Below are 15820 nucleotides of genomic sequence, written 5' to 3'. Positions count from 1 at the left end.
AGCCACATTAAAGTTTTATCTGGGGGTCAGCAAAGGTTTTGGCAAGGATCAGCACGGGTGATCTGGGAGCTGTCACCGCCTGCTGCCACCCGGCGTCATTTGTCACAGCAGGGGCACAAAGGGAAAAGGAGCCTCCGGTAAAGGAGAGCTAACGACAGGTGAAACCGGAGCCTGGCCTCGACACGGCTGAGCGCCGGTGGCTGCGTTAACCCATCACAGCTACCACTGGTGCCACCAGGGGCTGTGTGGGGCCAGCAGAGTCCCACATCCCTCTTGTCCCCTTCCAGAACTTTTTGTCTTTTTCTGTTTGCTTTTGTCCCCTCCTGATCCCCACCACCAGCTCCTGGTCCCCATCATCCCCGTGGTCTCCACCATCCCCACCTGCACCTCACTGCCTCCTCCTGGTCTTTGTCATCCCCTCCTGGTTCCCATTGTCACCCCTGGTCCCTGCTGTCACCTTCTGGTCCCCACCATCCTCTCCCATGCTCCATCATCATCTCCTGGTCACTATCAAATCCTCCAGGTCTCCATTGTCCCCTTCTGATCCCCTCATCCCCTCCCAGAGCCAGTCAGGCCTTTCTGGTTATCATCACCCGCCCCCCGATCCTTGTTGTCCCCTCTTGGGCTCTGTTATTGCCTCCTGGTCCCCACCATCTCCTTCTGGTCCCCTCTGTCCCCAGCTGTGCTCCACCATCTGTCTGAGGTCTCCATCAGGCCCTTCTGGTCACCATCACCCTTGCCTGAGCCTTGTTGTCCCCTCCTGGTCCCTACCACCAGCTCCCAGGCCCCATCACCTCCTCCTGGTCCCATCACCTCCTCCTGGTCCCTGTCACCTCCTCCTTGTTCCCATCACTCCCCCCCAGTCCTCATTGTCTCCTCCTGGTCTCCACCATCAAACCCTTCTGGTCCCCATCACCCACTCTTGGTCCCCACCTTGTCCCCTGGGTCCCCACCACCCTCTTCAGATCCCCACCATCACCACCAGGAGCAGGGCTTCCGATGTCCCCAGCTGAGCCATCCCCTGACCGGAGAACATCCGTGTGCTCCCCACGGCTGCTGGGATTAGGGCACGGGTCTCAAGACCACCAGCAGCATCTTGGGGTAATTAGTAAATTAGTAATTAAATGCTGGGGAGAAGGGAGGGGGGCGATCCCAAGGTTTTAGGCTGGGTAATCCCGCGGCATCTGTCATGGAGCTGGGTCACGGGCTTTAACATTTGCTCCTTCACTGGGGACCCCAGCACTGGGGCCACCGGCAGCCCCTTGGTGGTGGCACCAGGCACCGGCAGGTCCCCGACTGACCCCGTTGCCCCATCGGGGTGCTGGTGGGGACACCGCAGTGGAGACCCATGGGTGGGGGTCCCACAGCCGGATGCAAGGGCAAAATGGGGGTGGGAGCAATATTTTTGTAATTATTGGATTTCCCCAGCATGATGATTATTGGCCGGCAGCAGATGGCTGCCGGGGCTAATCCCCCTCCCAAATCCCAGCTCCGGAGCTGGCTTTTTACCGGTGGCACAGAGCAGAGCGTGGCGGGGCGATAAATTAGCCGAGTCAGCGCCTATCACCATCCCCATGGGGCCAAAAACTGACATGTCCCACTGCCATGGGGGTGCCCCTTTACATCATCCCTCCCCATCCCATAGAATCACTAAGGTTGGAAAAGAGCCTTCAAGATCATCTGGTCCAAATATCCCCCTACCACCAATATTACCCAGTAGAATATGTCCCTAAGCACCACATCCAACCCCATTCCCATCCCATCCCATCCCATCCCATCCCATCCCATCCCATCCCATCCCATTCCCTCCTCATCCCCATCCCATCCTATCCCATCCACATTCCTGTTCAATCCTCATCCTATCCTATACCAGCTCATCCCCTCCCCATCCCAATCCCATCCCATCCCCATTCCCATTCAATCCTCATCCCACCCCATCCCATTCTATTCCACCCCGTCCCATCCCTCCCCATCCCCATCCCATCCCTGTCCCAGTCCACCACCACCACCCCCCCATCCTGTCCCCGGTGGCCACGGGGGGGGTTTAGCACCTAAAGCCCTCAAATCCCAAATTGTGCTGCCCTTTCACGGTGAGGGTTTAGCGGCCGTTGCGTAACCCTGGGGCCACCTGGCCCCGCACTGCCACGTCAGCAGCCATGGTCCAAAGCCCCAGGAGCCCCCCCAGGGGGGACACCAAGGCTGCTGGCCTCGGGGGGGGGGAATGGGGACATTCAATTGGGGCACAGCCCCATGCACCAGCACTAAGCTGCTTGGGGTGTGTGGGGGCTTCAATCATCTCTCTCGATCAGGGCTTGTAATTAATTGCTTGGGAGCAGGGAAGGGGGGAGTGTCACCCCTCCACTCCGTAATTACCTTTTTTTTTTTTTTGTTATTCCCCTCTAAACTCCTTAGCAAGGGGCTTATGCGCTTACAGGGCCTGGTGGGCGCAGCATGGATGGCGGGGCCAGGACACCCCAGCCTCCCCCCACCCCAACCTCCCTCCCGCAACCTCAGCCCTCCACTTTTGGGGGCGGCTGCATCGCGGTGCACCCCCCCCTCACCCCATGTCCCTCCACGGGTGGCTTTGGTGGCTTTGGTGTCGCGGGGTTTAGGGTTACAGGCAGGCGGTCGGGCTGGGGCTCAGCACCTTTTTAATTCTTCATCGCGTGGCTGATTGATCGCCCCCCCCGCGCAGACACTAAAGATTAAGACGGTAACAAACAGGCGGCTGCTTACACAGCGCCCGGCGCTAATCTGCCTTGAAGAGAGCACGGCCACGGCCCCCAGCCCGCAGAGCTGCCAGGAGGTGGGAGCAGCCCCACGGCGGGGACAGGGACGGGGACATCCCGGCATGGCTGCGTCGCCGGCGGGGTCGGTGGTGAGCGCCGGGCTGGAGGACAGCCCCTCGGGTAAGAGCCAGCGCCCCGCTGCACGGGTCTGCTGCCACCGTCCTTCTTCGGGATGCTCGGGGTCCTCCACCATGGTCCTTCTCTGGGATGCTTGGGGTTCCCCATGGTGGTCCTTCTCCAGGATGCTTAGGATCCTCAGTGGTGGTCCTTATCCGTGATGTCCAGGGTCTCCTGTCCTTATTCTGGATGGTCCCTGCTGCCCATCAGGGTTCCTGCATCCCCCTGCTGTGCTCCTTCTCTGGAATGCCTGTGGTCCCCAAGCCCTAGGTCACCCAGTGCCCCCAGCCCTAGGGACACCTTTCCTTCCCCATTTAAAAGTCCTGTGAGAGCTCATCGTGAGGCATCCCGGGGACATGGGAAGATGCTGAGCCCTGTGGAGTCCCCGTTCCTGTCCTCTGGGACATCTGAGGTCCCTGGGGCTGGACCCGTGGAGGTGGGAGTGACCCCATCACCTGGGTGCTGGGGACAGTGGGGAGAGGTGATGGGGGACAAGGGACACGGGGGTGCCCCCAGTCACCCCAAACATTGTGGCTCTGCTCCCGCAGGGCTGAGCCCGGCCCCCGGCAAGGCACTGAGCCCCGTGCTGCTGTGCAAGGTGTGCGGGGACACCAGCAGCGGGAAGCACTACGGCATCTACGCCTGCAACGGCTGCAGTGGCTTCTTCAAGCGCAGCGTCCGCAGGAAGCTCATCTACAGGTGGGCAGCGGGGGGACGGGGACCAGGGGACAGCCAGCAGGCAGGGGCCCATGAGGACAGACAGAAACTGGGGGTACAGATGGGGACATGGCATTCATTGGGGTAGGACACCCACCAAGGGAGGGTTTTCTTGGGGACAGGGCACCCATGGGGGACAGGACACCCATAGGGACAAGGATGTTCGCTGCGTAGAGGCCACCCCCCAGGGGACAAGACACCCAGCAGGGACAAAATGCTCCCAGCATGGGACACCCCTGGGGGGGACAGGACCACCCCTGCGGGCACAGCCGGGTGCCACCTCTCCCCGCAGGTGCCAGGCAGGGACGGGGCTGTGCCCGGTGGACAAGGCGCACCGAAACCAGTGCCAGGCCTGCCGGCTCAAGAAGTGCCTGCAAGCCGGCATGAACAAGGATGGTGAGCGTGGGGGGATGAAACGGGGAGGGAGGTGACCATGGGGGGTGGCTGCTGTTGATGCCACCGTGTCCCCACAGCCGTGCAGAACGAGCGTCAGCCCCGCAGCACGGCCCAGGTCCGGCTGGATAGCATCGAGCTGGACGCCGAGCTGCCCCCCGAGCATGTGGCTGCCACACGTGAGGTCCCCTCGGTCCCCTGCCCAGCCCCGCGTGGCCCCGGGGCCACCGCCGCCGCCACCACCGTCCCCCGCGCGCCCACTCCGCCCACCAACCACCGCTTCATGGCCAGCCTGATGACGGCCGAGACCTGCGCCAAGCTGGAGCCTGAGGACGGTGGGTGGCTGCCGGCGGTCGGGGGGACTCTGGGGTTGAGTCCCCATGGTGGGGTGACACCATGTCACCGTCCCCACAGCCGATGAGACGGTGGACGTGACGGGCAGCGAGCCTGAGAGGGCAGGCAGCGAGTACCAGGTGGCACCATACCCGGCAGCTGGCCCCGAAAATGTCTACGAGACCTCAGCGCGCCTCCTCTTCATGGCTGTCAAGTGGGCCAAGAACCTGCCCGTCTTCTCCAACCTGCCCTTCCGCGACCAGGTGGGGACCACCCCAATACACGAAAGGTGACAGCGGGATGGTTGGAGCCTCCCTGAGCTCCCTTCCTGGTCATGGGAGATGTTCCTCTGCCCACCCGTGGGTGCTCCAAGGGGGTTGATGGGGTTTTGGTCGCCCCCAAGGTGATCCTGCTGGAGGAAGCATGGAGCGAGCTGTTCCTGCTCTGCGCCATCCAGTGGTCCATGCCCCTGGAGAGCTGCCCACTGCTGGCTGTCCCCGAGCCGTCCCCTGGCAAGCTGCTGCCAGCCACCATGGATGTCCGGGCGCTGCAGGAGACCCTCGGGCGCTTCAAGGCACTGGCAGTCGACCCCACCGAATTTGCCTGCATGAAGGCCGTGGTGCTTTTCAAGCCAGGTGAGGGGACACGCCTGGGTCCCGCACGGCTGGTCCCCATGTCCCCCTACCCCAACGCTTGCTGTCCTCACAGAGACCCGCGGCCTGAAGGACCCCGAGCAGGTAGAGAACCTGCAGGACCAGTCGCAGGTGATGCTGGGCCAGCACAACCGCTCCCACTACCCAGGGCAGCCCGTCAGGTACGGCCGTCCCCATCCCCAGTGGGTGCCGGGGACACTGGGGGTGGTGACACCACCCACCACCACCCCCTCTGTCCCCCAGGTTCGGGAAGCTGCTGCTGCTCCTGCCGGCGCTGCGCTTCCTCTCCTCCGAGCGCGTGGAGCTGCTCTTCTTTCGCCGCACCATCGGCAACACCCCTATGGAGAAGCTGCTCTGCGACATGTTCAAGAACTGAGCCCCTCCCCGCCACCACCCAGCCATCGCTCGTTGGTTTTCGGGACCCCCCCATTGCACCCCTGGGCTGTTTGTCCCCTTGTCACCCCCTGGGGCTCCTCGTCCTGGCCTGAACGTGCCCGAGGTGGTGGCCAGGTCCATGGGATGCGCCTCACGGACCGGCTGCCCACCCTGGGGGGCTCACAGCCTGCCCCCCATTTTGTACTCAGAATAAAGAGGGCTTTTGCAGCCAGCCTCCTCCTGGCCTTTGTTTGGGGTCTGGCACTGGGGACACAGGGAACACTGGGCTGGAAAAAACACCAGAAAAAACAGATTTCCAGCACCAAATGGAAAGCCAAGAAGCAAAACCCACCTGAAGACATAGAAACGGGAGAAAATGTCACCTTTTGGGGGCACGTCCCCACGGCGCCAGCCCTCCCGAGCATCCCCCCTGCACCAAAGACATCACCCAGTGCCAGGCGCTCCTCGTTACAGCTCTTTAATAAGCGAGGGGTTCACTCGGCCACCAAGCCGCTTTGTACAGCCACACGGTATACGTCGGAGAAATATTACACAAAAATTGCACTTTATACAGAACGACGGCCTTATTGCAGGAGGGAAGGGAACAACATTAAGAAATTAAAGAGAACCCACGGACGCGACATGACAGCTTGCCAGCTGCCCCCCTCGCTGCCAGGGGAGAGATAAATCATTCTCCTTTATATAATTACGCTTTTATTTCTTTTTTTTTTTCTTTTTCTTTTTCTTTTTTTTTAACAGGTAAAATTTATAGAGAGTATGACACAGGATAATATATCCTCTTACAATACATACTTTGTTTTTTTTTTTTCCTTTTTAATTTACACTCAGCATACTTATAAATTACTTAAAAAAATTTCCGTTAAAAATAATAATTAACAACACGCAGCCCATGTCCTTTCCAGTAGTAAGTACATTCACTTGGTACGAGGAGCGGATCGTTTTCAAAACCTAACCTTTTGCCCCCCAAAAATGGCAATTTACCCTTGAGGGGGAGCAGCTGGGCGCTGGATCCATGCCGGGTGGGAAGCGGCTCAAACACCCAATTTTCCATGATTTCTGGGGACCCAACGCTGACTGCACCAGGCTCTTGCTGGGTGCTCGTGCCGTTCCCAGGCTTTTCCCCAGTAAATTCCTGCCCTTGTGAGCATCGCCGCGCCCCTGCCACGCTGTGTCCTGCTCTGGTCCTAGCACGGCCCCGGCCCGTTTCGCCCAGCGACGGGGGTTTCATTCCTCCCAATCCTAAGCAGGGAGACAGAGCAGGGACAACGCTTTCTTCCCCCATGCAGCTTAAATCATTTCCCCTTTCCAAAATTTAAAAAAAAAAAAAAAAGAAGAAGAAAAGGAATGAAATAAATAAATAAAACATCCCTTGAAATAACTGGCACTTGGGCTGGGAAGAGGGGGCTGCACTGCAGGACCGAGCCGATGCCGCGAGCGCTGAGGGCAGGAGCAAGACTGGAAGGAGCCGAGCATCCCCAGCCCCAGTCAAACTAATGCAAAATACCCAGGAAGACACAATTATTGGTATTTTCCCTCTTTTTCTTGGCGTTTAGGGAAAGGAGCTGAGCCTCAGCCTGCAGACGCACGGAGCGAGCAGCCTATCCGAAAGGGCAGATCCAGCATTTATTAATCCAATTAGCGTCCCCGGGCTCCTAATCTCTCCTCTCTTCCAGCGACCGCGGTGCTTCTCCGAGCACCCGGGCTGCAACTGAGCTGGTGCGGGAGGGATTAAGCCCCCGGTTGTTAGTGAGCGCTGATAATTAGCGCTATCGCGGGCACCGCTTCCAAGTGACGCTAATTACAGCCCGGTGGATTTCTCGCCAAAGACAATGTGCGCGGTGACGTGCGCGCTGCCGCCAGGTGACAGGTAGGACAGCGGGACGCCCGCGGTGACCCCACTTTGCCCATCGCTTCCCTTGCCCTGGCACAGAAAAATAAAACTCCTGTCTGGGGAAAAATAGTTAAAAAATAAAAAAAATATTTACAATAAACTCCAGTAAGCCAGAATATAAACAGATAGAGCTTCAAGTAAGTCCTTGATTATTATTATCATTTTTTTAATACTGATGGTCTCAAAAAACAAAACAAAACAAAACAAAAAAAAAACAAGAGGAGGGTGGTTAGGTCACATTGAAAAACAAACGAACAAAAAAAGATGACTTTTGGCAGATTTCCTTAACGCTTTTTCATGCACTTGGCTTTTGCTTGAATGACACGATTACAGCGCAGGGGTCTCAGAGCCCACTCCCGCCGGCAGCGCGGCCGGACCCAGGCGCCTTTGTGGGCTTTTGGGCTTTGCTTTCCACGCATTCCTACTTCCTCGCTTGATGATGGGACCTCCAGCCACGGGCAGCTCGGCACAAGGGTTCGGCTGCGGCACTGTCACCCGGACAAAGAGCAACGCACCCTTCCCGAGGTGGGACCCAGGGCTTTCCATTTCCCCACCGACGTCCTTCTGTCCCTCCTCTGTCCCTCTGTCCCCAGGCCGCCTGCCCCGGCCGCTCCCGACCCCACACCGTTAAGGCCACTGCTGAATCCGTCCCCACCAGCCTTCTGGATTGAGCGCTCGTCTTCCTCTGGCGCTGGCGCCCAAGCAATTGGTGAGGAAGATGGTGACGATGATGATGGTGACAACAGGGGATGCTCGAGGCTTCGCCACAGGGCCGGGGGCTCACACCTCACACCATGAACTCGTTGCTCCCCAGGAGGACGAGCTGCTGGCCGGCGGCCCGGTCGGCCTCGGGGTTTCTCTTGCGGCCCATGCCCCCCTCCGGTGGCTCTTTGGTTTTCGGGGGGGAATTCTTCACGCTCTTCAGTTTCTGCTTGCCCTTCTCCGGGTTGAAGGTCCCGCGGGTGGTGAACTGAGGGCGGTCGTCAGGTGGCCCCGAGGTGGGCTCGGGGGGTTCGCCCGCTCCCCCTGCTCGGTAGAAGGGCGATTTGGAGTACATCTGGAAGCGCTTGCGGGGCAGATGGGGTAAGCAGGAGGTGGATGACTGGGAAGAGGAGGAGGAGGAGACGATGGAGGCGTCCGCCGTGTCCACCGCATCCGGCCGCGTCCTGGGGTGCCTTCGCAGCCGGCTGGGCCCCTCCGCCTTGGTGGGACGCAGGGAGCTAAGTGCTATGCTTCGCTCTGAGGAACAGAGACCACGGGAGGGTTAGTGGCCTGGATCCGGCCTTTGACAGGCACCTTGTTATGGCTTGCCCACCTCACTAATGCCAACCACACTGCTACGTGCAGAGCAGGCAGCTTGGCTGTGGAATGGCCTAACCAAAAAAAAAAAATAAAAAATTCCAGGGAGGCTTTTACTCACCCGAACGATCGGAGATGGCTCCTTCAGAGTCAAAGTTCAGGTTTTCAGAGCTGTCAGCAGTGCCAATGGAGGCTTCAGATTCGAGCGTTTCATCATCAGAAGCACGGGGCTCCAGTGTCAGCATCTCAAACGTCAGCTCCTCCCTGTGAAAACCAACCCCGTGACCAAACAGGACTGAAAAAGGGGGGGAAGGAAAACAAGAGGGACATGGAGAAGTCCTCCAGCTTATCCCAGGAACAACACACCAACCCTGGAATGCAACCACGCTCAAGTCATGCCCGAACTGAACCTATAGGCATCGGGGGTGGGAGTGAGCGTGGCTTGAATTGAAGGCCAGACTCACTTCTCCTTCTGCAGGCTTTCGATCTGCTCAGTCAGCACCCTCTCCTCCTGCTGCATGGCTGCTTGCTGCTGCTCCGTGACGTCCATCTCCATGGCCTCCTCGCTGCTCATGGTCTCTTCAGGGACATCCGACACTGAGGGCAGGCGTACGGCGACGGGAGAAGTCGGGCTGGGGTAGGTGCCACGCCGTATGCGTCCTTTGCCCTGGAGATAAACATCGGTGTCAAGCAAGCCCCCAAACAGGATTATTTGGCAAGCCTGCAGGACATCTCAGGCAACAGCAGCTTTCTCCCCTGAGTGTTCCACTCCCAAGGAGCAGAGGAGATGGCCCCAGCCTCTGCTTGCACCCCAGAGGCTTCAAAATCACACACCCAGCTGGGAGATGTACCAGGAGCACTCAACACGCTGGGGACGGCGGAGATGAAGCCAACGCATCTTGACCAGCTACACATGACCCAAAAAAAGCCAAGCACATGCTGCGTCTACAAATCCAGGCGGAGCGAACAACAGTGTTGGCTTTGGATGGAAGGAAATGCGGGCATGCACACGGAGACACTGCCTGTTCTTGGGGGGCTCACCCTCCCTGGCAGGGAGGTATCACGAGACTCAACACAATGGTGCAACAGGACGGCGGGTTGAAGAGGAGGAGGGTCTGCTAATCAGGTGGGAAATGGGAGGAAGCGCTGCATGAGAAAAGTGGGTGAGGAACAGCTGGAGAGCGGCAAAAATGAATGGTCAGGGAAAACATCATTCAAAAATGATAATCAAATGCAGCAATGCCACAGCTACTGACTTGCACCTGCAGTTAAGGGGAGATTTAATGCAGCCATGCCAGCAGCCCCTGTGCTGAAGAACTCTGAGAAATCACGGATTTTTACTAGTATTAAACCTTCTGACTACGAAAAAGTTCTCAAACAGAGGTATCATGGATGGATACACATGCAGCTGGCCTCTGCTTTAACTTTGGAGGAACAGCTCCACAGATCTGCTCCACAAGGTAAAAGAAAAATACTGGTTTTGGATATGAAGGATGCTGTGTAGTAGCTACTGGGGCACACAGGTTAGAAAGATTTTAATCATGACTGACTTGTAACTGAACACAACTCATCTTCTGAATTCAGGATCCTGGGCTGACCATGTCTTAGGACACCAATGCAAGGTAGAAAACCCATCACTTGCCTCCACTCCACTCAAAAGCTGCCCTTGTCCTTCAAACGATCATTTTATTTCTTAGGCAGTGAATACGGATCCCCCTTCTAGTTCTTGCTGTACTCTGCCCTGTTCGCAAGCTCAGTGCAATCCATCTTCTCTTCTCTAAGGATATCTAAGCACTGTAGCTGGGACACCTCTTGGTCTTTCTCACAATCCACATGCCCAGAACATGGTAAAAGAGACTCTTTTTTTTTTTTTTTCTTTGAAAGCAAAAAACTATCAGAAATGTGAGCAGGGATCTTTCTTCAAGCTGCAAAGCATCCCTATGCTGATGTTAATGGGACACAGCTCTTGTGGGAGGCAATGCTGAGCATTTCTTCCATCTGCAGTGTCTGTTAAGTTCTCCACCCCATACAAATGCTGCTGCTTGGTGCTGAGACATGAGATTTGCTCCATTTTACCCTTTCATCTCCCAGTGTCGCACCTGGGAGATCTTTTCTCCAGCCGCAAAGAAGCTTCTGCGCCCCAGAGCAACGTTGCTCTGATGGCAACCTCATCACGTGGGCTCCTGAGCTGAGGCACAGCCACCTGAATCCTATTAGCAAAAACCCCTGAGCTCCCAAAGATCCCCAGCACCTCGTGTACTGCTCTCCCAGCCTACGGGGTGGTCAGCAGCGAGCGGATGCTGCGGTGACGACGTACACGTGGGCTTTCAGCAAAGCCCTCTCCTCTCCTGGCTGCTGCGAGTGGAAAATTTCCTGACGGCTCGGATGTGCGTTTGCTCAAAGCACAAGGGCTTGCGCCTCTGCCACTGGCTTTCCTGCGTCAACCGAGCGCTTGTCTGGGCTGAGATGAGGGCAACACCACTTTCTGGTGTATTTAATGCGTCTGCTAAGACTGGTGTTTGCTCCAAAAGCTGCTGAGCAGAGGGCTTGCAAAACAGTGTCCAGGGTGGCATGGTTCAAACCCAGGTCTCCTTTTTCCCCAAACAATTGTGGATGTAGAAGGGTGGGGAGAAGCATCATGGGCTGAAAGTGGTGTAAAGAGAAACAGCTCCACAAGCTTCCCCCTATCCTAGGGCAGCGTTTGTGGTCTGTGTCTATCCTATGTCTACCACGGTCTCACTGAGGAGCACATTGCTGCAGTGGCTCATGCTGGGATAGAGAGGTGAGGGAGGGGTGGCGACATCAGGAGCTGCTGGGTCCCCAGATTCATCCTGGGCTGTCCTAGCCGTCAGGGTGCAGCTGGCCTCGCATCCAGAGCCCTTTGGTGGATGCCTCGCCATCCCCACAGCCTGCAGGATTTACCCACTGTAGCCAATGCAACGGCTTCATGGCACGGTGCCTAAATGCATCCCGAGCAGAAATCGTGGGTGGAAGAGTCAAAGAAAGAGAAAGTCAGAGAAGCACAGAATGGGAAAACAAAAACACTAAAGGAAAACAAGATGTGAGGGCAAAAGCTGCTTTTCACAGAGCTGCATGCAGTGAGGGCAGCCCGTGGGGGAGCCCGGCAGATGCGACCGCTCCTGCTTCTGGGTGGGAACTGGCCGGTCCGAGAGAGGCGCCTGCACGGGGACAAGACAGGAACGTCACGGACAATGGCCGGTGGCACGGGGCTGGAATGAGCGGCAGTCACACACAATGGAGGGACGCGGCTGGCACAGAGCACCGTGCAGTTAATACATACCGGGATTGAACTGCGGGTTATGCTCATAAATCTAACTGCAATTAGTACGGGTTTCTGGATTAGAGAGGACATGAAAAGGAAAGCAGAAGGTTAGAGTGCACATGCCATCGCCCTCCAAAAGAACCATTTTTTGTTCATTTTTGTCTTTTTGTTTTTTTTTTTTTTAACCGGGACGAGTGAGGCAGCTCTCTGCTGCACCTGCGCCAGCGCACAGCCGAGCCCCAAGCTTGGCAAAACGACTCTGGGAATTGCTTGGGCTTAGTCCCAGAAGCAGCACCCATGGTCAGAAATGCCCCAAGGGCAACAGCGGGCAGCTCGGCCCCATAGCATGAACCCAGGCCGAGTCTGTCCTGATCCCACAGCCAAAAAGCCAAACGTAGCACGTGTCGGCAGCCTGCTGGTGTGCCGGAGCGAGACGGAACCAGACCCCACCGTCGCTCACCCCAGAAGCATGGAAGCTCAATGAGATGGTTCAGGAGCCTTGAGGGAGCTCAGTTTGGGTTTGGATAGCATTATTGAGCTTGTCTGCACCAAAAAGAGGACGAAGCAAGGCCGTGGTTATGGGTTGCTTCGGTCCAGGTCTCCCCGGTGTTTGTGCATGGGGTGACAGTGAGGTGGTTGTAAGCAGAGGGCAAACAAAGGCTTGATTCAACGTAGAACCCAGTTGTTCAAGTGTGTAAAATAAAGCCTGAAATGTAACCAGGAGCCTCTGAGCTCAAGCCACTACATCTCCACGGTGTCTTCTCTCAGGCTTCTGGCAAACTTTCCCCATCACCTTTGCTGGACTCTTGTTTTTGTGTAATTCCCTGAAAACCTGGGGAGCTGCCATAGGGCTGGGCACGGGTCCTGTGCTGCTTGGGGTGGGATGGTTTGGCAGGTGCAAGGGGGCAGGGAGGCTGGAATAAGCAGGGGGAGGTAAGGCAGGGTTGCTTTGAGTGAAAGGAGAGGACAGGAGAGAAGAGAGTATCAGAGCCAGAGGGAGGTCTGACTTTCCCTGCTGCAAGACAGAAATCCTCCGGGGCTGTGACAGACACACCACGGGAACACCTGATCTCCTCCTGGCTGCAAATTCCCTTGGAGCAGGGAAGGGGACACGAGTCCGTGAGCAGCAGGGACGGGCGCAGTGTCTCACCATCGACCTGCGGATCAGGGACAGGCGGCTCTTGGCTTTGTTCTCAGCAAACTCCAGGCTGTTGATGTCCTTGAGACGAGCCTTGTATTTGTTCATCTGCTCGATGACAATTAGTTCTACGCAGCTGAGGGTAACGAAAAGAGAAAATTGGTGTCAGAACGAATTTTATCTGAGCTGCCCCTGCTTGGCACAAAGATCTGCCTTGCTTGAGAGCTCCAGCGTGCAAGGATGGAAAAACCCAAGGAAATTTCCTAAAAAGGGCAGTAAAGGACTTCGGATGGACCAAGGAACTTGGACTAGGGGAATTAAAGACCCCCAAGGATTAAAGCAGAGAAACTCCTGCCCTGGGAAGGGAGAGATGGGACAAGGAGAGGAAGATGCAAACCTGTGAAAGGCAGGTTGCTTCTGGGCTGCAAACGCACACAGACTTGTTTGCATGCAGCTGAGACAGTAACGCAGCAACACAAGCTCATTTAGCTGTCTGAACTGACTTTTTAATGCTGTTGGGATCGTGTTTGGGGAAAAAAAACTTTCCATGTAATAAAATTAGAGGATGTGCTATAGCTGAAGTCTACAAGAGAAAATACAATGAAATCCCTTGCTGGGACAAGTTTAGGAGATTTATTCAAACTCACTCAGAGGTAGGCAGGGGAGTCTAGTGGGAATGTTTTTGGTATTTAAGGCCAAAAAAGGTCCTATGAGGTGGGTCTCCAAGTACATTCTGGTCTTCAACAATTTTAATACACTTACTGGAGGCTAAAAACCTCTTTCAGTAGCCCAGCCCTTCACTGGATGGTTTCCCACTACGGTTCATCTCAAATGTCTCCATTATCCATTTTTAAATCTACTTAGTGAGACAGACTGAATTTGTGCAAGTGCTTCATTTTTTGTAAAACCTTTGTAATTATGTCAAATACCTTAAAGAAATCTAAGTAGACAGTATTGCTGCCTACCAAAAAAACTCATCTTCTTCTCAAAAGAACCCACAACCACAAACAAACAAACAAACAAAATCCCAGCAAATTAAGTAAGAATAAAGACTTAGTTGTCTAAATGAGATTAACCACATCAGCACAAACTCCACTTATTCCTGCTAAGATCTGCTGGGCATGAAGGATGGAGAGAGCATGTTTTAAAATCCTGGAGAGCGAGTTGATCTGCTCTGGTGGATCCTCCCTTCCTTAATAATCCCCATTAACCACCGCTTGGCTGTTGAGAAAACATTAAATACTTCCTTAAGATGCAGTTAATATGCAAAGCTGTACAGTGTTTGTCATTTCCAGGCTAAAGCTCTCTATTTCTGAGCCATCTGACAGTACTAAAGGTTATTGAGTCGTAAGTGGTGACGTGGCCACAGCCACGGAGCAGGAGCTGGACCATCCCGCCCAGCGCCACATCCTTACGTGGTTGTTTTACTGATGTCCTGAACGCTCTGCAGCGGGTCCGTCGTGTCGGGGCAGCGGAGGATGCAGGGAGCGAAGACGATAGCCAAGGCGTTAGCTGACATTCGGTTGGTCTCTTCCTGGAGGGCAATCCTAAAATAAAACAATAAATAAATACAAGGATTACAAGAGAAGCCAGGGATGAAGGCAGCTCCTTTGCCTCTGCCACTGGCAATAAGGAGCTGCAGCCTCCCCACTGGTCCTGTTTACCTGACGAGGTGGAATATGAGGCGCTCCAAAGTGCTCAAATGGGTGCGGGAGAGCTGGTCGATGACTGAGTAGACTCCCCGCACCGTCTCCTTCCTCTCCTGCAGGCCTGCAGAGAACACAACAGCCTTGTCACGGGCACTGCTGGAGGCCTCATTGCAGCCCCCGCCACCAGTAAGACATCTCCAAGCCATGGGGGCTGCAGCAAGGGCTCTCCTCCCCCTCATTCCTCTCTCAGCAGGTTCTCTCTGCCCTCCTCGCACTTGGCACGCTCTCAAACACACTTTTTTTTTTTTTTTTTTTTTTGAAAGGGTTGTTTCTTAGAGCCGGGAGCTGTAAAGCATACTGTACTGCTAAAAATATTATGTTTCTACTTCTTTCTCCTGTTTAAAATGGTACATTCTTCATGCTTACGATCACCATGTAAAAGACAGACCTGGATAGCAGGTTGAAATCTGCTGAACTCTGATGGAAACGGATGCTACCATACACAGGGCTGAACTGCTTGTGTCTTTGAGTAAAAACAAAGCAAACAAACCCTTACAGCAAAAAACAGACTTTGAAACTGGACAAATAAGACTGGGTAAAATCAGATGCTTTGGGACTGAAGAGCAAGTAAAGAATTAGGCACATAAAGCAGCTGACATTTCCCTTAGGAAATGATGATCTGGAGATGATCTGTCCTTTAAAGATCACCTTATCCAATGCCTCACCACGGGTACGGACACCTCCCACTAGATTAGGTTGCCTGAAGCCCCATCCAATCTGGCCTTGAACACTTCCAGGGATGGGGGGGGGCGCTCCACAACTTCTTTGAGGGTGGTGAGACCTGGGAAGATGTTGCCCAGAGTGAAAAAATTCTTCCTTATACCCAGTCTAAATCTACCCTCTTTCAGTGGCAAAGGATGTTCCTTACCCATCGCCCGCAGAAACTCCTCGTACAGCTCAAAGGTCATGAGAGGGTTGGGCAAGTCTCGGAGCCACTGCTTGAAGACACTGGCAATGACGTGGATGTTGTAGTCATCTAAATTCACATTATCAATGTCTGTTCATTGGGGTTCAGCAGTGCATTGAGAAGAAGGCACAAAAACAAGAGATAATGATCAATATTAAGCTGTAAGTGAAGCCAGTGTGTGGGTAAGCTATACCT

The 15820-nt window shown here is 55.2% G+C and overlaps 2 protein-coding genes across 12 annotated transcripts in view; one reads left to right on the top strand and one right to left on the bottom strand.

Moving 5' to 3' along the window:
- Positions 1-2851: 2851 nt before the first annotated feature.
- NR2E3 (nuclear receptor subfamily 2 group E member 3) lies at positions 2852-5378 on the top strand (the record flags this gene model as incomplete). The annotated part of the gene is made up of 8 exons (XM_082768727.1): positions 2852-2909; positions 3455-3605; positions 3916-4019; positions 4097-4351; positions 4431-4612; positions 4753-4984; positions 5058-5163; positions 5246-5378. The coding sequence occupies 8 exons, from the start codon at positions 2852-2854 to the stop codon at positions 5376-5378; spliced, it is 1221 nt and encodes a 406-aa protein (XP_082624853.1).
- Positions 5379-5839: 461 nt separating this feature from the next.
- The window catches only part of MYO9A (myosin IXA), a 193809-nt gene continuing 183828 nt past the window's right edge, over positions 5840-15820 (bottom strand). For all 11 annotated transcript variants that reach the window (XM_082769071.1, XM_082769067.1, XM_082769077.1 and 8 more), the window contains 7 exons: positions 15587-15715; positions 14674-14779; positions 14425-14556; positions 13022-13145; positions 9053-9255; positions 8710-8852; positions 5840-8528 (listed from right to left, as the gene is read on the bottom strand). In XM_082769071.1, coding sequence (XP_082625197.1) covers positions 8077-8528; positions 8710-8852; positions 9053-9255; positions 13022-13145; positions 14425-14556; positions 14674-14779; positions 15587-15715 — 1289 coding nt within the window. In that variant the 3' untranslated portion in view covers positions 5840-8076. The remainder of the gene's footprint in view (positions 8529-8709; positions 8853-9052; positions 9256-13021; positions 13146-14424; positions 14557-14673; positions 14780-15586; positions 15716-15820) is intronic.

This window comes from Aythya marila (genome assembly GCF_965140915.1).
Source record: "Aythya marila genome assembly, chromosome: 11".
NCBI lineage: Eukaryota > Metazoa > Chordata > Aves > Anseriformes > Anatidae > Aythya > Aythya marila.
The sequence above is the reverse complement of the archived record's forward strand: the minus strand, read 5'-3'. Positions and strand labels throughout refer to the sequence as shown.